Source organism: Triplophysa rosa, linkage group LG8 (assembly GCF_024868665.1).
Source record: "Triplophysa rosa linkage group LG8, Trosa_1v2, whole genome shotgun sequence".
Classification (NCBI taxonomy): Eukaryota; Metazoa; Chordata; class Actinopteri; order Cypriniformes; family Nemacheilidae; genus Triplophysa; species Triplophysa rosa.
The window spans coordinates 10,055,880-10,077,675 of record NC_079897.1 but is presented as its reverse complement, the minus strand read 5'-3'; the positions used below and the strand labels follow the sequence as shown (position 1 = coordinate 10,077,675).

Genomic DNA, 21,796 nt, shown 5'->3' with positions numbered 1-21,796 from the left:
CTCTCTCTCTCTCTCTCTCTCTCTCTCTCTCTCTCTCTCTCTCTCTCTCTCTCTCTCTCTCTCTCTCTCTCTCTCTCTCTCTCTCTCTCTCTCTCTCTCTCTCTCTCTCTCTCTCTCTCTCTCTCTTCTTCTGTCCATCCATTTTCTCTCTTTGGCTAGACTGTTCTCGTTTTCCTTTTTTGTCCTTGTCTTAGTTTTTATCTGTCTCATACTACAACGTATGTCCCTTTTACCCTCTTCTGTCTATTTATCTGTCTCAAACACCAACCCTCTACTCTGTCTCTCCCTTTTTACCCTTTTCTATCAGTCAGTCTCACACTTTGTCATTGTCTCGCAGTCTGTCCCTGTCACGCTCATGTCTGTCTGTCTGTCTGTCTGTCTTTCTGTACTGTGTTCCTATCACATTTATCTGTCTCTCTGTCACACTTTTCTGTCTCTTCTGTCCGTCTCTTTCTTTTGTGGTCACATCAAAGTCCATTTTAATCTTCATCTCTGTCCCACCATGTGCATTATGAAATAAAACTGTCCAAGTTATTTTATGATAAGGATCTCTTATAAAAGTCACCCAGATCTAATATTTGCAGTCAGTGTTAGGCAGGGTTTGGGATATGTTATAGAAGTGGTGTGATATTGGTTCGATCATTCATTTTATATAATTGACCATTTCTTCTTGGGATAGGTTGGAGTATACCCCTCCTGTATTGGGGGCTGGGGTAACAGATGGCTCTTTCTGTGCATCATTGAAGCACAGAAATTGGTTTTATTTCGGGAGAGACCAAAAAAGACAATGGACCAATAATGAGGGCAAACAAAGACAACAGACTTTATACTGCTTTCAGCTGCGCCTCTGTTTATATCTCCTTCTCTTCTTTTATTTAGATTGATTGATGAAAAGGTAGATAAAATATCTATGTATATACATAGGTGGAATTACGGTTGTGTGTACATCACTGGTACATTAGATGTGTGTTTTAATTCACATTCACATGTTTGAACGTGTTTTGTAGCAAGGACATCTATTACTGGCCATTTAGAAACTGTAGCGTTCCTGGATGAATGACTATGTGTATGTGTGCAGGGATTACATGTGTGTGCTGTGGAGCACGTTTATGTTGTGAGGGCGCACACCATTTGCAAATTAGACCTTGCTTGTGTAAGTGTGTAGTAGCAAGGACATAAATCACAAACACATTCATCTAAATGTAATTAGTGGCCATTAAGCACACACAGCACTTATGTTTCAGAATCACACACACAGAACACAGAAACTGTATTAGTGAGGGCCTCTCAAACACTTTACATAATAAAAAATGTGACAATAGACATTTTGAAGTGGCCATCACTGTTTAAAATACTCATACAATTGTTTTGCTAATAATGTCAACAAATTTCTTTCTTTCTAGATTTGATCGTATAGTGCAGTGGTTCTCAACTCTGGCCCGCGAGATACATTTTCCTGCCGAGTTTAGCCCCAACTCTGATAAAACACCTGAAGAGCTAATCAGTGACTTCAGGAACAGAAGCGTTCAATTTAATGTTGGGCTGCGCAGATTGTTTGGCATATCGCATTAAAGTACCGCGAGAGCGATTCAAATGCGTACCGAGCAATCTGCACTTGAATCGCTATCGCGGTACTTAAATATCATACGATGTTAGATTTGCGCAGCGCCGCATTAAATTGAAAGCATCTATTCCTAAAGACGCTGATTAGCTTGTTCAGGTATTTTATATCAGAGTTGGGGCTAAACTCGGCAGGAAAATGGATCTCGCGGGCCAGAGTTGAGAACCACTGGTGTAGTGTGTAATGCCCTGTTTTTCTCTGCAAACTATCAAAAAGTCTGCAAGTGAGTGATGTCTAGTTTTTTTTAATCGATCAGATTTTATAAAGTCGTGTAGTGTATTCCAGCCTTAAGCCAACTATTAATAGAATATTAAAGGCAGGTGTTAGAATGTGACTGGAATTAAAATCTTTAGAAAGGTTCAAGGTATTTTTATGGTCATTTAATACGTACAACACATGAGAATGAAATTTGTATGCAGGTTCAGCAGAGCTTGAACTTAAAAGCTGAGACTTACTAAAGTGACTCAAAAGAAACACAAGCAGACTCTCTCTGAGTGGAGAGATAAAGGGGCTGTGATATCCATTTTCTGTGGCCGTGCCAGGATGTACAGTTCTATAATGGATAGTAATAGATTGTGTGTAGCACAGAGGCAGGGAGGTGGCTGTGCTGTAACATTACACAGAGACAGTGACATACATTCAACTGTAGCAGCTGCTGGCAACCAGTGTTAAGACCAGAGCAAAGCCAAGAGGATTTCTGGAGGTTAAATAGGAGTCACACAGCACAGTTGTAAATGTGATGTGTAGTGAATCCTGATTAGCCAGTGAGGAGTGAGTATCAGTGATCTAGTTACTTAGTAAAGAAGGATGCTCAAATAACATACCAAATAAATGTTTAGATGATGTTGAATTTCAGATGACCCCAGTTTCTCATTTCTAATTGTTTATCTCTTTCTCTTCTGTTCATTCCGTGATGAAAAAAGAGATTGGGAGATGAGATGAATGAACGCTGGAGCAGCTCAGAAAGGTCATGAATCAAGATAAAGGGAGCATGCAGAGATGAATAGGGCTGACCCAGGTTGTGGGAGGATGGGAAATGACAAAAGTTTGCCTTAATGGGAGGCTTTGAGAGCTGTCAGTCTACTCTGAGATATCTGACAGGGTTATACTGATTTGACCCATAAAGCAGAGAGAATGGAGAGAGAGAGCAGTGGAGTTATACAGCAGCAATTGGTGTGGAGTTTCTTTCTGTATCTGAATATCTGTACAGCTTGCTAGAAATTTAGTTTCTTTAGTGAGGATCTGAACGTCAAATCTTTTTATTGTGGTTTTCTTTAATGTTCAATAACTCTAATGAAGAAAACAGTCCAAATACTGTGTACTGTGATAGAACCATGATACAGTGATGCTATTACAGTAGATGGTACATTGGTAGAGGTACTTGCTGAAATGTATAGTCATACATTTTTGTAGCTTGTTGGGGAAAATGTTTTTTTTTTAAGTGATCTTATAGTTTTAAACTAGAGAACAGACCCACATTATGGAGACTACAGTATGAACCCTTGTGGTATTCATGTTTTTGTTTCTCAGCACGGACCCACAGAGCTAGGGTGACCACCACCCAACAAACCAAATGTGGGACAGGTAAAATGTTTGTGTGGGACAATGTGGGACACCTATGAAAGGTAGCGTAAAACTGTGATATAATAACTGAATTAAAACATTTTTATATATTTTTCTACCTTTCAAGTCTATTACAACGACAACATAATTAGATAAGGCATAGATAAAATGTTATAATACATTCAATTTAGGTTAACTATCTCTTTAAAATTTAAACACAGATCAGGACTTTGTATGAGCTCGTTTGGACACCAACAGACCATGCAGGTTAAAGAAATAATAAATGGCATAATTTTTCTTATTAAAAGAGACCTGAACACCACAAAAAGGCTAAAGGTATAGTTCACACATAAATGTAAATTCTTTCATGAATTACTCACCCTCTAGTTGTTTCAAACATGTATACATTTCTTTGAACACAGAAAAAGATATTTGGACGTATGCTTGTAACCAAACAGTTCTTGGACCCCAATGATACCATAGGAAAAATGACAATGGTAGTCAAAAGTGCCCCAGAACTGTTTGCTGTCCTACATTCTTTAAAATATCTTCTTTTGTGTTCATCAGAACAAAGATATTTATACAGATTTGGAACAACTCGAAGGTGAGTAAATGATGACAGAATTTTTATTTTTGGGTGAACTGTCCATTTAAGTGATCTCCACCAAGCAAGACTACTGTATCTTTGCCACATTATAGGCCCTTTTCACAATGATGTCACTTAACTTCTGCCTTTTCGCAAAGCAGTTTATCATAACATCCATCTTGCAACAAACAAGAAGAAGAAGAACTTCCGTTTTGCCGTCGTGCTGGAATTTAACAACAGTGAAAGAAAACTGACAGAACACGTACTCAAGTACTTATCCTAGCACTTTCGCCAACACATAAAGAAAACAAAACACTTACCTTCATAATCAAGCAGGTACTGTTCACGAAGAATTTGTATCCTTTCTCTAGCTTTGATCTTGTCGTTAGCGAAAACTTCTCTGCAAGACGTTTGTGACAAGCAAAGCGGGACGAGGGCCGTGAGGGAACTGCGCGAGGCCGGTGATGTGAGTGATAATGAGCGTCAGCTACGCATTGCACCGGTCTCGCATCTCTCACAGTCGACTGCCGGCCACACAAACATAATTAAACATAACATAAAATCCAGGCCTGGTTCTCTCTGGTCCTTCACTGCTGTCGCTCCTCCTAAATTTATGCTTCCGGAGCTCTTCCGCTGACGCTTGTTATCAATCGCATCACCGGCCTCGCGCCGTTCCCTCACGGCCCTCGTCCCGCTCTGCTTGTCACAACGTTGTACATCATCTAGCCGTATTTGTGGCAGATGTGCAAGGGACTTGGTAAACTCCATTCTGAGGCGCTAGCCGAAGTAACTTCTTCTTGAGTTTTACTGGCAGTTGGCAAACCAGCTTATAGGTGCATTACCGCCACCTTATGAACTGGAGTGCTAGCGGAAGTAACGATACACTGCTTCGCGGCAGAACGGAAGATGCGTGACGTTATGTGAAAAGGGCGTATTGCAATGCCCTGGAGTTTTTTTGTGTGTGCAATGAGTTATTGTAAAATGTTTCATTTTATAGTTTTATCTTTACTACATACTTAAAACACACAATATATGTATAACTACTGTTTAAATGTGTAAGATCACAATAAAATTTATATGACATGCAGAGGGCAGATAATAGCCCTGGCCTTGTTATACACAGACACACATAGGGTACGTTCATACAGTCACTTTTTAGGATTGACTACCGTATTTACTTACAGGCGTGAATCTCGAAATGTCCTGTTCACACACCGGTTTAAAGTTGCAGCTTGTATACTGTCTGTTTGAACGAGCAACCGAACTCAAGCCTGTATGGTGTCACGAACTGGCAGAAAGAACCCAAGCGCAGGCAACGGCAGTGAAGGGGTTAACACGAGACTTTAATAATAAATAATAAACAAAACACAAAACAAGGACCCGCGATGGGGTAAAACAGCAACAAGAAAATAATAAACAAGCACAGAACGAAGACTGACTAAACACAAGACTGAAACACTTGACAAACTAAACTAAACACTTACTACGACGATGACACAGCAACAACAGGAACAGGCAATAACAGCTAACGCAGGACGAGAACAAGGCAACTTAGACAGCACATAGCACACGCATACAGATACATAATACAAGAGCACAGGACAAAGAAACAAGAGGGTATATATAGGGAAGGCAAACGAGGGATAACGACATGGGGCAGGTGTGGGACATTAAACACTCAGGGAAAGATAACGAGGAAACGAGAGGAATGGGGTCAATGACAAGACACTGGAGAGAACGTATATTATTGTCAAACGGACAATAATATGTTTCTCTCCACACATAACCAAAGACTTTGTCATGGCTCTGCTACAGGACCAAGAAAAACATGACTAAGGAAGCAGAGCCATGACAGAAGCCCCCCCTTTAATGAGCACCTCCAGGTGCTCACCAAGGGGTAGACGGACAAGACAAGGCAGACCGAGACAAAGACAAAAACCAGACAAAATGGTGAACATGACAAGGGGTAGACAGGACAACAAGACTACAGGATGGGGTGGGATAACAAGAACAATAAACGTGGGAGGGGGGGTGGGGCAAAACAAGAGTTCACGGGGGAAAACCAAAAGGGTTGGGGGGAACAGTCCCAGTCCCCGGCTGCGCTCGAGGGCGCTGAGTCCTGGGGGACTTAGGAGGAGTCCCGGGGGGAACAGTCTTTGGCCCTGGGAGTCTCCCAGGGCCGGCTGGACAGGGCTTGACGCCGGCTGGAAGGCCGGCTGGACAGGGCTTGACGCCGGCTGGAAGGCCGGCTGGACAGGGCTTGACGCCGGCTGGAAGGCCGGCTGGACAGGGCTTGAGCCGGCTGGAAGGCCGGCTGGACAGGGCTTGACGCCGGCTGGAAGGCCGGCTGGATCGGCTGGAGGGCTGTACCGGCTGGAGACTGCCACCGGACTGGAGCCGCTGCACCGGACTGGACGCCGGCTGGATCACCGGACTGGACGCCGGCTGGATCACCGGACTGGACGCCGGCTGGATCACAACTGGACCCGGTCCGGCTGGACAGCGATAGACTGGACTGACATGGCTGGACACAGACTGACACAAGACTGGACACAAGACTGGACACAGACTGGACACAGGACTGGGCACTGGACTGCACCGGCTGCGGCTGCACCGGACTGGACGCCGGCTGGACCACCGGACTGGACGACCGGCTGGACCACCGGACTGGACGCCGGCTGCACCGGACTGGATGCCGGCTGCACCGGACTGGATGCCGGCTGCACCGGACTGGACGCCGGCTGCACCGGCCGGGTTGGAGACCACGCTGCCCGCCGTTGCCTCTTCTTCTTCCGCCTAGCCACCCGGCTGGTGGTCGGGTGATGGAAGGAGTATACGGAACGGCTGGCTCCGGCTGGGACTCCTCGGAGGTGGATCCCCAGGACGCTCGCCTCCCCCGCTTGCCACGAGGCTGGTGGACGGTGGAGAGGCTGCCGAGAGTGATGGGGATGGCGTGGCGATGCCCACAACCCCGACCTGCAAGGGACCATCCTCGGGGAAGCCGCCAGTCCCGTGAGAGGCTCCGCCATGGACATTCCCCTGGGCTCCTCACGATTCATCGCGAGTTCGACCTGGTCCGCGAAGCCCAGGTGTCTCAACCGGCGCATCTCAACTGGCTCGAAGGGTTCATCGAGGCAGCTGTTGAAGATTACCTTCAACTCTGCCTCGGTGAACCCCGAGTAGCGCGCGGTGGACAGGAAGTCCATGGCGAAGTCCTTCACAGGGGTCCCCCTCTGGCGGAAGCCGAACAGGACGTGAGCCTGGCGGCTCCTGTACGCCTCGTCCGACTCCATGCCTGCTGGGTTCGGTGGTGGCTCGTTATTCTTCACGACTGGCAGAAAGAACCCAAGCGCAGGCAACGGCAGTGAAGGGGTTAACACGAGACTTTATTAAAACAACCCGATGAAAAAAAGTAAACGAAAAACAAAACAAGGACCCGCGATGGGGTAAAACAGCAACAAGAAAATAATAAACAAGCACAGAACGAAGACTGACTAAACACAAGACTGAAACACTTGACAAACTAAACTAAACACTTACTACGACGATGACACAGCAACAACAGGAACAGGCAATAACAGCTAACGCAGGACGAGAACAAGGCAACTTAGACAGCACATAGCACACGCATACAGATACATAATACAAGAGCACAGGACAAAGAAACAAGAGGGTATATATAGGGAAGGCAAACGAGGGATAATGACATGGGGCAGGTGTGGGACATTAAACACTCAGGGAAAGATAACGAGGAAACGAGAGGAATGGGGTCAATGACAAGACACTGGAGAGAACGTATATTATTGTCAAACGGACAATAATATGTTTCTCTCCACACATAACCAAAGACTTTGTCATGGCTCTGCTACAGGACCAAGAAAAACATGACTAAGGAAGCAGAGCCATGACAGATATGGTATCGCACGCGACGCTTGTAACCATAGTGAACGCGTACAGTACACATGAAAGATGGCGAATACTACAGACATTATCGCAATGGATTTAGTGCTATATAGCAAAACTAGGCGCGATTTTATTCGCAAAGAAGTAATAAACAGACACCGACGGCGGCTGAGACTATTTTTTTTACTTTCGACCCTTTTGTTTTTAAACACAGCACTAACGGCTGAGCGCACAATGTGGGTTGCTCCCAGACCGCAAAACTGATGGGAGCAACTCCGGTGGAAGGAGAGTGACTGGATTGAAAACTTACGCATGACGCACAATTCCTATCTCTGTCTCTTATCCGGATGCAACAAGATCTCACCATCCACTTGGCAATACCACAATCACTCCTTCCAAAACAGCCAGGAACCTCAGAGTCATATTTGATGAACAGCTGTCCTTCAATGATCACATTGCAAAGACAACGCGGTCATGCCTATCTCACTGGAGCATGCGGCACAACTCCTTGTCCAGGCCCTGGTAATCTCAAGGTTGGACTACTGCAATGCTCTCCTTGCTGGTCTTCCTGCAAAGGCTATCAAACCCTCCAGCTGGTTCAGAACGCAGCAGCACGCCTCATCTTCCAACAGCCCAAAAGGGCTCATGTGACACCCCTTTTCATCTCTCTCCACTGGCTACCGGTTGAAGCCCGTATCAGATTCAAGTCACTAATGCTTGCCTACAGGACTATCACTGGATCTGCACCGGCATACTTTCACACCCTCCTACACTCCTACACCCATCAAAGAGGAATTATTCTGACAACTTAAGGAACAAATTCTCTTCCAGTGATCCTGCTTCAGTGTGGAAAGGTCTGAAAGATATCACCAGTTACAAGACACCATCCCCCAGCACTTTGGAGAACCAACAACTAGCTGACGACTTGAACAAGTTTTATTGCCGGTTTGAAAAAACACCCCACACCCGCCCTGAACACCTCTCCACACAACCATTCACACCTTCAGCAACCCCCCTCTCTCCCACACCTACAATTCAGATCACTGAAGAAGATGTGCGCCAGGTCTTCAGAAAGAACAAAAGAAGGAAAGCACCAGGCCCAGACGGTGTGTCACCAGCCTGCCTAAAAATATGTGCTGACCAGCTGGCCCCCATCTTCACACAGATCTTCAACAGATCACTGGAGCTGTGCGAAGTCCCCTCATGCTTCAAACGCTCCACCATCATCCCAGTCCCAAAGAAACCCAAAATTACTGGACTTAATGACTACAGACCTGTGGCTCTAACGTCTGTGGCCATGAAATCATTTGAAAGACTGGTTTTGGCCTATCTGAAGGACATCACTGGTCCCTTACTGGACCCCCTGCAGTTTGCCTACAGAGCAAACAGGTCTGTGGATGATGCTGTCAACATGGGACTGCACTTCATCCTTCAGCATCTGGACAGACCAGGGACCTATGCGAGGATCCTGTTTATGGACTTCAGCTCCGCTTTTAACACCATCATCACGGACACCCTTCAGAATAAACTGGCACAGCTCTCCGTCCCCACCCCTGTCTGTCAGTGGATCAACAGCTTCTTGACAGACAGGCAGCAGTTAGTAAAGCTTGGTAAATTCAAATCCAACACCTGCACCATCAGCACTGGAGCTCCTCAGGGCTGTGTTCTCTCTCCACTGCTCTTCTCCCTTTACACGAATGATTGCACATCTAAAGACCCCTCTGTCAAGCTCCTGAAGTTTGCAGACGACACCACACTGATCGGCCTCATTCAGGACGGTGACGAGTCTGCTTACAGACAGGTGGTCAAGGAGCTGTGCCCGGTTGCATAAAGCACCTTAAGTGTAATTTTCCCTTAAGTTTTCCCTTAAGTTTCCCTTAAATTTAAGGATGTTGCAGAAAATAATCCTTAAGTGTTACTTAAGGGAAATTTTAAGGGGTTTTTACGTTTCACTTAAAAAACCCATTAAGTATATCATTTTCACTTAAGTAATCCCTTAAAAACCGTTAAGTGTTGCATAAAGCCCCTTAACGTTAATTTCCCTAAGTATTACTTAAGGGCTGAAAAACGCAACCTTAAGTGTTTGACGGACAAAAATGGCTGAGTTTATGGAACTCGTTGAAGAAGATTACGTGCCAAGGCGAATATTTCGCGACAGGGAAAACCCTTTGGATCGTCTTAGTGATGAAAAATTGTTGGAGGATTATCAATTTGATCGTCGCGGGATACTTGAAATAGTTTCCAAAATTGAGGGCGACCTTGACCATGTTACGCAGCGTAACCACTCACTTCCTCCGGTGTTACAACTGTTAATAGCGCTGCGTTTTTTTGCAACTGGGAGTTTCCAGTCGGTTGTGGGAGATGTTTTCCACGTACACAAGTCTTCTGTCAGTAGAGTGGTTCACCGGGTTGCAGGGGATCTTTGCCGTCATTTAAACCAAACTGTCAAGTTTCCATCTCGACATGAAAAAGAGGTCATTCAAACCAGTTTTTTTTCAGAAAGCAGGTTTTCCTCGAATAAGTGGTGTAATTGTCGGAACACACATCACAATACAGGCGCCCCGGACACACGAAGATCAGTACGTCAACAGAAAAAACTACCATTCAATAAATGTGCAGTTAGAGTGTGACCATCTGTGCAGAATAACAAATGTTGTTGCATCGTGGCCCGGGAGTACACACGACTCTAGGATTTTAGCAGAGAGCAAGATTGGGAGAGATTTTGAAGCTGGAATGCACACTGGTCTCCTACTCGGAGACAGTGGTTACCCCTGCCGACCTAGGCTCATGACACCCTTCATGAATCCTCTTAATGCTGCACAGGCATGTCAATTATAAATTCTTATGTCTGTTTTACGAATGTAACTTTGGTGCCTAAAAGATTTGCATGCGTATGTAAGGTTTGCAAAAAATTTTATCCAATAGTAAAAAAACTTAAAGTATGATTTTTTTGTAACACATTTGCACCTTGTCAACCACTAATCTACTTTCCTGTTATTTATCTTATACCATTGTTGGTACTGATGCCGATCATGGATTTTCCCCTGTAGGAAAGATACAACAATGCCTTGACCCACACAAGGTCGATAATAGAGAGGACCATCGGACAGCTGAAACGCAGGTTTCACTGCCTGCACAACGAGCTGCGTGTCGAGCCTCAAAGGGCTTGCAAAATTATTGTAGCCTGTGTTGTGCTCTTCAACATTTCGAAGATGTATTATGCCATCAAAGAGGAGAATGAGCACGAGGAAGAACAGGGTCCTGAAGAAGTGCAACCGATCCATGAAGATTTCCAGCAGGCTGGATATGCTGCCCGAGATGCCATCGTCAATGCATTCTTTAATTAGTAGCCGTATAGCAACATTAGTAATTGGTGTATGATTATTAGTAGTAGGTAAATATTTAAGCTAATTATCGTAGGAACCATTTCAAGTAGGACTAATATTAGTGATGTTTATTATTATTAATAGCAGAAGTAGTAAAAAAGCAATGTCATTAGTATTATTTATTATATATTTTTTTATATTATTGTTGTTGTTATTATTACTATTATAACATTAAAAACACAATACTTTTCAGATCTGCCATACAAAAAGTATTTATTCCTCAAATGGTGTGATTGTTATTTTCCCTTCTCTCTGAAGCTGCAAAAGTTGGTTGTTTAGAATAATTTGATAGAGTTCCTGATTTTCCTTCTCCTTCCTTATTTTCTCAATCTCTAGCTGCAGTTTTTCTTTTTGTAGCTGCAGAACCTCTCTCTGTAGTTCCAACACTTCTTCTCTTGTTGGAACTGTTTGCGGTCTTCTGGAACACAGAAGCGGGAAGAAATTAATATTATAGTTGTTCTAAGTCAAAATAATAATAGCTTAATACATTAGATAACATGCAGCAATAAATCCTCACATTGCTGTTGCCTGGGCAGGTGCTGTGCTGGCGCTCTGGCGGTGCTGTATCTGATGTTCCTCAGACGGCTGTAAAGGTCTAAGTGTAAAAGGAATGTCTGAGCCACCAGAGTGAAGTTTAATGATACATTGTTTAATGTTACACTGATACATATTAACAATGTTGTCTCACTCTGTGATACATTGTTGCACTGGCTCAACTTCGCTCTCTAATCAACCAGGAATGCCAGCTAGGATAGGTGAGTCCGCCCCAAGGATGTCTTGCACAATTTTGGTACAGTCCGACAAGTCGGCAGGCGGTGGTCCTCCACCTGTTTGTTAGTTTAGTTTTCGTTAGCTCTCTGTGACACTATACGGCAGCACAACGCACTCTCCACTATACGGTGCAGTGATAACATAATCTTAAAAATGCAATAGTGTAGTTTTAACTTACCCGTTTTGTTGGATTCCCTCTTATAAAGACTCAGCTCTTTTTTAGCTACCACAGAGATGTTTTCGTATTTTTTTATGACCTCCTGAACCGTCCTCTTCACATCGAGATTTCGTGCGTTTATTTTTTCTGTTATTTCATCCCATTGCTTTTGTTTTTTTGACGCAGTTACGTTGGGATTTAGTTTGCTTTTTAAAATGGCCTTTCTTTTCCGGTATTCATCTAGAACAGAGGTGCCCAAACTTTTTCCTATGAAGGGCCAAAAATTTAATTTGACTGAGGGCTGTGGGCCGAAAAATCTGACCTTAAACCAAACTGTATAATATATAAATTAACATTTTTTTCCAATTTATTTATGGCTTCTTAGCATTTGATAAAGTAAATACATTACTCTGTGATTTGCATAATGAATGCAGTTTATATTCCAAGGTTTATAGTTCAATGAAACTAGAAACTTAAATTCAAATTACAATTCAATATTCAACAACTTACAATGTACACTATTATAAAGTACATTCAAAACATAGAAACAGTGCCATGTACAAAGTAGTGTACAATAAAAACACAGAAACAGTCACATATACAAAGAACAATTAAAATTGAGAAACAGTGCCATTTAGTGCACATGAAATCAATTCCTAATACAGCTAATCAAGCTATAATAGCAGTGCAGCCAGTCTCCTCTAATGAGATACATGAAGCTGGTCCTTATTTTTCAAGAGTTTTTCCAAATTGGGCTGCAGCTGACTTACTGACAAAGTCAGTACATTATGTAGGTGAGAGTCAGTTAGTGAGCTTCTCAGTTTACACTTGTTCAAATTCATCAGACTGAAAGTCTGCTCACAGAGGTAGGTGCTGCCAAACAGAGACAGCATCACTTGTGCCTGTTTGCACATATTTGGGTACCTGTTTGCTGGGACACATTTGTAGAAGTCTATCAAAGGTTGGGACCTGAACTTGTGTTTGAGTTCTGAATCACACTGAAGGTCAATTAGTTCCATCTGAAGATCATCACTGACTGTGTCCACACTGATGGTGAAGGGTTGAGAAAACAATTCAAAGTCAGCGGCACTGTGTCTGAAGTCCTCAAAGCGACGGTCAAACTCCTGGATAAGGTTGCTGAGAACAGCATCGTACTCGGGTACCTTTTCTTTCATCATGCCTGTCTCTCTAAGACAGGGAAAATGAGCCAATATACCTGAATTTGAGAGCGAGAGAGAGAGAGAGAGAGAGAGAGAGAGAGAGAGAGAGAGAGAGAGGAACAGTGAGAGATATGTAGTAGTGAATGATATGCAGGTATGTAAAAACAAGTAAAAAACTGACAAAAAAGCAAAAAGAAGACCGTGAAGATAATTAATAAACAAGTTAAAAGAACTTTATCAAAAAAATGATTCGCTTTATTAACAAATATATAAAATAATACAGCTGATACCACTGGATATACAGTAAATACTATAACTATGAATGTTACCTGCTGAGAGATGTCTTTTGAGCAGCAGTAGTTTTTGTTTGAAGGCTTTGACATGATCGAAAAGCTGGGTAATAATCTGGTCTTTTCCCTGGAGCAGAACATTCAAAACATTAAGCAGCTCTGTGATGTCCACAAGGAAAGCCAGGTCAGAAAGCCATTTCTGGTCCATGGGCACTTGGAAGTTACTATTCTTGCTTTCCTGAAAAGCTCTGATTTCATCGCGCAAATCAAAAAACCTCTTGAGAACTTTTCCTAAGCTCAGCCATCTAACCTCCTGATGGTACAGCACATCACCATATAGCGCATCCATCTCGTCCAACAGTACCTTGAACTGCCGGTGAGTCAGCGCCTTGGAGCGTATGTTATTGACAATTTTGACGACTTCACGCATCACATCAACAAGCCCAATGGATTTGGCACATAGCTGTTCTTGATGTAAAATACAGTGGTACTTCACGACTTTCCCCCCACACTCACGGACTTTCTGAGACACCAACGTAGCAAGGCCACATTTCTTCCCTACCATTGCTGGGGCTCCGTCAGTTGTAATTCCAGCCATATTCTTCCATTGTAATTCGTTCTTTTTTAACATGCGCTCAACAGCAAAGAAAAGGTCCTCACCTTTAGTAGTCCCTGAAAGAGTCTCGGTGCCAGCAAGCTCTTGTGTCACTTCAAAATCTTCATTTACTCCACATAGAAATACCAACAGCTGTGCGGAATCAGATATATCTGTGCTCTCGTCGCAAGCTATTGAAAAGGCAGAAAAGGCTGCTGCCTTTGCCTTGATTTGCTCACCAATGTCCTCTGCCATGTCCACTATGCGTCGGGTAACGGTATTCCTTGACAAGCTGATTTGCGAAAATGTTCTTATTTGAGAGGGGCATACTGCTTCTGCAGCTACTGAAAGGCATTCTTTGACAAACTCTCCAGTTGCGAAGGCCCTTCCACCTTTAGCAATTAATGCAGAAATTTGATAGCTGGCCCGTGTGGCACTTTCTTGAGCTGACGAAGGACGTAGCAGTGTACTCTGCTCCGATCGAAGTTTAGCAAGCAGCTTGTTAGCCTCTTGCTTTCGCGCCTCGCCGCTGTACTTTGAGAAAGCTGAAGAATGTTTTGTTTAATAATGACGACGAATATTGTACTCTTTCAGCACAGCGACTGACTGTTTGCAAACTAGACACACTGCCTTTGAATTAACCTCAGTAAAAAGAAAATCGTTTTGCCATTTTTTTTTTAGATGTCTCTTGTCAGTGTGCCATTGCCGCCCCCTCTCCATTAATGTTAACGTTCCTTGTCGCAAAGCACGCCATTTCTGCGAGTCACAGTACGCATGCACAGTAAATAAGAGTCAAATTCGCTTAATCATAAATAATTAATCCTTTAATTTTAACGTACATTATTGTCACTCAAAAACATGTCATGTAAAATGTTAAAATATTATGTTAAATTAGAAATGAAAATCTGCATGATTGCCGTTTTTCCCCTCTTGTCATATACAGTATGGCATCGCAGGCCAAAATAAAGGTCTCAGCGGGCCAACTTTGGCCCTAGTTTGGGCACCTCTGATCTAGAAGAATACATTTCTCCTCCTCCAATTTGGCTTCCTTTTTTTGTTTTCTTTATCCATTTCTCAATGGGTTTTGTCCTCCAACTCCCGTGAAACCTCTGCCTGCGTTTGTGTAAACAGAAGCGTATCTATGGCAACAACATAATTTTATAACGGCAAACCTGTGCCGATGTCGTGAAACACTTAAACACTTCCCTTAGGTAAGGGAAACCTTTAAGGGATTTTATGCAATGGCCTTAAGGTATTCCCTTAGATAAGGGGAAATCACCCCTTAAGTGTATCACTTAAGGGAAAAACTTAAGGTGCTTTATGCAACCGGGCACTGTCTGGTGCAGTCTTAACAACCTGGAGCTTAACACGCTTAAAACTGTTGAGATGATCGTGGACTTCAGGAGAAAGCCCCCTGTTCTCCCCAAACTCACCATCATGAACAGCACTGTGACTGCAGTGGAGTCATTCAGATTCCTGGGCACCACAATTTCTCAGGATCTGAAGTGGGACACTCACATTGACTCTATTGTTAAAAAGGCCAAGCAGAGGCTGTACTTCCTTCGCCAGCTGAGGAAGTTCAACCTGCCACAGGAGTTGCTGAAACAGTTCTACTCTGCCTCTCTCTTTCTCTCAACAGGTAGTGGTCTAGCTTTTGTTGAAACCAGTAACTTTGTATTGGCACCTATTTCATTATTGCTCCTGTATGACATATCGCTTATTGCTCCTTAAACTCTTTGTAAGTCGCTTGGGATAAAAGCATCTGCTAAATGACTAAATGTAAGTGTAATGTAAATGTCTCTGTGATTTGCATTACCTTCATTATCGCTGGACGAGATATCCTCAGAAAATCCTGCCCCTTCCGTGGTCGAATCAAAAGTGTATTCAGGGCGACAACCTGGGTTATCCTTAAGAATCTGGTCGAGTTCTGAGAAATATTTAAAAGTCTTCCTTCCTCTTTCTTGTACTCCGTTTTCAAGGACTTGATTTTCACTTGACATTGTACAGCACTTCTGATAACTCCCGCTGCTTTCATTCTCTCAGAAATTATCTGAAAAACTCTTTGGTTTCTTTTTGTGCAAGACAATTTTTTAATACCCTCCGCCCATACACTTAATAAAAGTTTTATCTCTGCGTCAGACCACATGACGCCTGTATCTGCCATGTTTATCACTGTCACTACAGATTCACTCACTACAACCAGTCATTAACGGTCACATGACGTGACAGACAAGCGGTGCGTTCCAAACGGGATATATCGCCCTCCCAAGGAGCCCTTTTCCACCATACAAAACGTCACTCCAAATAAATAGAAAATGATGTTTGTGATGAGGGAGGCGAAGCTCCTCCATGAGAGATGCGAGACCGGTGTAACGCACAGCTGACACTCATTATCACTCGCGCCACCAGCCCATCACGGCTCTCGTCCCGCCTCCCTCGTCACACTGTTGTTTTTATTGCTCCTTTTGCCAAGTGAATTTTAAATGGACACATTAGGAGATACAATTGCGTTTTTCCCTCTAGAGTTTACACATAAAGAGATTTACTCTTCGAAGGAAGTAGGATATAGGGATGATCACTTCGGAATGGAACGCTGGGCTAGTTGTCCAGTACGATTCCGTTGACACAGCAGGGCTTCTCCGCAAATACGGTTGTGAATCCCGAAAATTTAAAGGTGTGAGTTCGGTTATAGAATACGGTTGTCACACCCGTAAATAACCGAATTGCGTGTGAACACAACCGTATTAAGAACTCAAATACAGGACTGACAACCGTATTCTGGTGCTATATGAACGTAGCCATAAAGTAGCTAGCAGAGAAAGAGAGAATGCATTACCAACAGGAGGGGGGAGATTATTGTAAAGATACGGGTGAGTTGGAGATGGCAGGTTGCTAGGTAACAAGCATGATGCAAGTGACTCATGTAGAATAGAAATGCAAGTGAAAGGTAAGAACATACAAATATACTTCTTAAACACATATAAGAAATACAAAAATGTCATATATTCCTATCACCCTATGATTGTTTTGTGTATATTTGTGTTGTTTATTGTAGTCCAGACATTGTAAAAACAATAGCAAGCTCACAACTCAAACAGACACCCCTCCCAACCGTTTATGGTTTAGTCCAATGACTCTGTGTAGGCTGTTGATAGAGAATGCAATTTGATGGAATAATCCTTGGATTTAATACTCTGTAATCCATGAAAAATCCTTTCAGAATTACTGCAGCGGTCCAGATTTGCAGAGCGTGCGTATGTTGGTGTATAGTGTACCTCGGGCACATTTGAGAGTGAGTAGACATGAGAGAGGGTTTGTAAATCTATTTGTGCGTGTGAGAGAGAGTTAATGGATGTGTTTAAATGAAATACTCATTTGTTAGGATTATGAAAAGGTGCTGACAGTGTGTAGGCCAGATGATTCTGCCCAAAATTATTTTTTGTGTGTGTTGATTAGCTGTTTTAACTTGAGCAATGTGGGAAACATAAAAAAGGGTGTAGTACAGCAAAGAGTAACCTCTCTCCTAATCCATCTTCCTAAGGCGAGTGCTAAATTAAGCATTACTATTATTACTGCCCATATAGGGTTGGATATTGTATAGCAATACCTTATCATCTACCCAGAAGAACCATATAGAAACAACCTAGCAACAACTCGCAGCCCGGGTATTGTGGCATTGAGTTTCGCATAGATAAGCACTACTCACAATTTCTTCTGCTCTGCTCTTATTCTCCTCTTTATATTCTGCATTGTTCATCTCTCCGCTGTCTATCTATTTTCATTTACTGCTGAGTTGAACTATTGCCCCTGACAACAAGCATCTTTGTTTGTCTAGCATGTTGACAGCATGCTGCCATGACAACAGAGTGAGTGAGTGAGTGAGTGAGTGAGTGAGTGAGTGAGTGAGTGAGTGAGTGAGTGAGTGAGTGAGTGAGTGAGTGAGTGAGTGAGTGAGTGAGTGAGTGAGTGAGTGAGTGAGTGAGTGAGTGAGTGAGTGAGTGAGTGAGTGAGTGAGTGAGTACTCTAGAGAGAATGAAAATGTTATAATAATACTGTAAATTCTTTTGGACTACAGCATCAGCTAAATTTTAAAGGTCCAGTCAGTGAAATCTAGGGGCCGGCAAGGTTGCGAATTGCAACCAACCGCTCACTCCACCCCTCCCTTTCGAAGCACTACGACGGCTGACAGAACATGGCGAATTACATGCAAGGGGACCCACGGTGTATGTAGATAGAAATAGCTCATTCTAATAAAAACATAATGTTTCATTGTGTAAGCTCTTTATACACCTCTGAAGGCATACCTATGTATATTATATTGCATTTATATCAATAGATCATCCCAAAAATGACACACTGGACCCTTAATGACAAATGGCTTGAGATAGAAAAATATCATACATACACTGTGTAAGGAACATTAATCTGTTTGAAATAAAAAATAAAATGTGCTTGTGTATATTAATAAAAGCTTTTCACCTCTGAATACTTAAATGACCAGGGTTGTTAGGTCACATATCAGCTTTTTATATTCAACATCATCTATTCATATATTCACATATCATGCTTAGCTTGCATGATGTTTTTACATGCTACAGCTCTGAATGTATTTTTGTCATCATAGCACTTGATACAGGTTGTTATAAACAAATCACTTTGCTATTAAATGTTATGTTTTTAAACAAACGAGTCACAGTAAATTACAAAAAAAATACAGTCACGTCACCACCTACTGGCGAAGTGATGTAGAGGAGTGAAAAGTCCCAATGCTGTTGGTCCAAATACCAGCACTCATTGAGCACATCTCAGCCTCAGATTCAAAGAATAAAAATGTAATTAAATTGTTTTTTTCTGTTGTTGTGTGTCTGCCTTATTAATTAAATAATCTGGTTGCATGTGCCATTCTACAATCATCCTATAAAAATAGGCTAATACTCTGTCTCTCTCAAACTCTTCTGCTCTCTTTCTCACCACAGTCTCCTTTCCTTGTTTTGCTGTCTAGGAAATGTGTTGTTTGTGGTATATTTGCATCTTTCTCTTATTCGTGTATGTTTCAGTCTTTATACTTCACGTTATCAGTAAGCACATTTCTGCACCTGTGAAGTTCTTCAAATGAATTTGTTGTGACTCTCTAGGAAACTAGAGTGTGTATTCTCTCTCCTGCATATTTGGTTTCATCTCTGATGATTCATTTCTTTGCAACAATAATTTTGATCTTATTTATTTTATCCTTTCTGACTAACCTGTTGTTCTGGTTGATTTAGCCCATACACCAAATTTTTACCTAATAAAATATTCAAGAGCATGGCCTAAATATATATAACCAATATATAATATAAATTAAGAAATGTTTTTTTTTTAATTGATTCATATTAATACTTAAATTAATGCCCGTTTTGTCAAATATTTTTTGTCTTTATAATGTTAAATGATGTTTTCTTGAGAACCCCTTAGAAGTTGGTTGAGGCCCCCTAGTGGACATACACTGAAGTAGTGAGAATCAATTAGGCCTACTGTCTCATAACTGTCAGTGTTTGCAGTGATTCCAAACACTTTTTTTTCACTCACACAAAATACTGTGTAATCCACTGTGTCTGTGTTATCCTGATCAGATAGCTTACTTGCTTTTATGTCCACACATTGTATACAATATGTGTGTTTGTAATACATAAAATAGTGATTTTTTTATTTTGTTTTTACAGATGAATCGACCCATTCAGGTAAAGCCTGCAGACAACGAGGGAAGAGGAGGTAAACATCTGTTTCTACTCTAAATAATCCAGCTAGGCATATTAAATGCTCATTTGTCACTATAATGTGCCGTCTTTGCAGTTCACAGCATTTCTCTTTACCTTGACAAGTTATTCATAATTCATAGCTTACTGTTTCACCTAACTGTTTTACTTTTAAATACCAGGTAAGCTACAGCTATCGAATTAGACCTGACACAAAATTTTGTTATGAATCCATAAATACTACTAAATGAGTATCCACTTAAGTCCTTAAGATGTAAGTAATACTGTTTCTGGGTCCAAGCCTCCTTAATTGAGGCAACCATTTAAGCAGCTATTATGGGCAATTTAATTCATACCACACATTTATGCACAACTGTTATGAACTCAGAGTGTATACACAGTATCACAGAATCTCTGACATTAATTAATAAATAGTAAAAATGAACCGCTGTCTGGACATCTGGGATTTTGTTATGGAGACAAAGGTTAGGATTGGTAGTATGTGACGTCAGACTTGACAAGCAGATGGCTTGTGGTCCTTGACTTTAAAGCTTCCACTAGTCTTCCACTAGAAACTTGTAGAATTTACTTAATAAAATCCTGTTAACAATTTGCATGAACATTTTTAAGTAAAATTTGCTGCTATAATTCAAGTACAATTTACAAACCAGAATAAAGTAAATTCTACTTATTAAATACACCTCTGAAGGCATACCTATGTATATTATATTGCATTTATATCAATAGATCATCCCAAAAATGACACACTGGACCCTTAATGACAAATGGCTTGAGATAGAAAAATATCATACATACACTGTATAAGGAACATTAATCTGTTTGAAATCTGTTTTTGTTAAAATATCAAGTAAATGTTACTTAAACAAAAAAAAAATACGCAGAATAAAAATATGTGTCCAACTCAAACTTCATGGATCACTTACTTTCATATTGAAATATATTATTTTTTTACAACATAGATGGTCAAGTAAGAAGAGACTTGTGGTCTCTGTACTGGCATTAGCACAGTTACTGCTCAATAAATGAAATAACACACTTCATGACTATTATCGTGCCTCCCTCAGTCCAGGCACAAGCACCGCTCTTCTGAACAATGGTAACAACTTAAAAAACCCAAACTTAAAAATAATACCAAAACTGCTAAATCGCAAAGATAAATCAACAAAAAACATGAACAAAGTCTTTCTTTTTACTGAAGAACACTTAAAATGACAGTTAATATGGAAAATGAATCTCCTAATGCAGTCAGATACAAAGCATGCTGGGAACTACAGTTCCCTTTCTGTCGGTCTCTCGACGTTGTGTCGAACCGACAGAATGGGGTTTGTCTTGAGAACCTATCATCTTCTGAGTATTTAGAAAAGGCCAATGAAAATTGGCGAATGAAATTTGCATGCCGGGCTCCTCCCCGGATGTCCGGGTATAAGAGGGAAGCCGGCGTGCTCATTCATTCACCTTTTGTTCTTCAGAGCCTACGCATCTGATGAGCTTCTCTACGATCTGGGTGATCATTCTTTCTGCTGGAATCTACGACGTGGACAGCGGACGGTCCCTTCCTGCAGTGACTCTCCCCTGGGCGTCTCGGCAGTTCCGGAGGTGTTCGAGCAAATTTCCTTTTCTAAAAGAGCAAATTTCTCCAGCGTGGCTTGTCCCGCTGTTCTCATGGGTGCAACACACTCATCGAGGAGGGGGACGGACACAATGCCTGCTTCCAGTACGCTGGGGCAGACGTTGTGGATACGTCCTGCCCGCACTGCGGGCGGTGACGATTCAGACGTTGCGTCACAGGTGGCTGTGTTCCCACGGGACTCAGCCACCACCTCGTTTGCTCCCCGTTCCGTGGCGGCAGGACTACGGCCCTGCCGTCCGCTATGGCAAGCAGCGAGGGTGATATGAGGATTACTGTGAGCGATAATCCGCCAGCCACGGGCTCACGGACCGTTCACACCTCGTCTCGCTCGTCTGACCGTTCCCCAGGAGACGGTCCGCCGTCTTATTCCTCAATCAC

At 42.3% G+C, this 21,796-nt stretch overlaps 1 protein-coding gene across 7 annotated transcripts in view; it reads left to right on the top strand.

The window, feature by feature from the left end:
• Positions 1–21,796, top strand: part of celf3b (cugbp, Elav-like family member 3b) — a 56,316-nt gene that overhangs the window by 18,928 nt on the left and 15,592 nt on the right. For 4 of the 7 annotated variants that reach the window (XR_008963440.1, XM_057341016.1, XM_057341017.1 and 1 more), the window contains exon 4: positions 19,735–19,783. Coding sequence is in view for 6 of the 7 variants with exons in the window: in XM_057341016.1 (XP_057196999.1) it covers positions 19,735–19,783 (49 nt within the window). In the remaining variant the exon portion in view is untranslated. Of the gene's footprint in view, positions 1–16,889; positions 16,980–17,177; positions 17,325–19,734; positions 19,784–21,796 lie in introns of those variants that run through there. The other 3 variants (XM_057341022.1, XM_057341021.1, XM_057341020.1) reach the window with 3 other exon arrangements.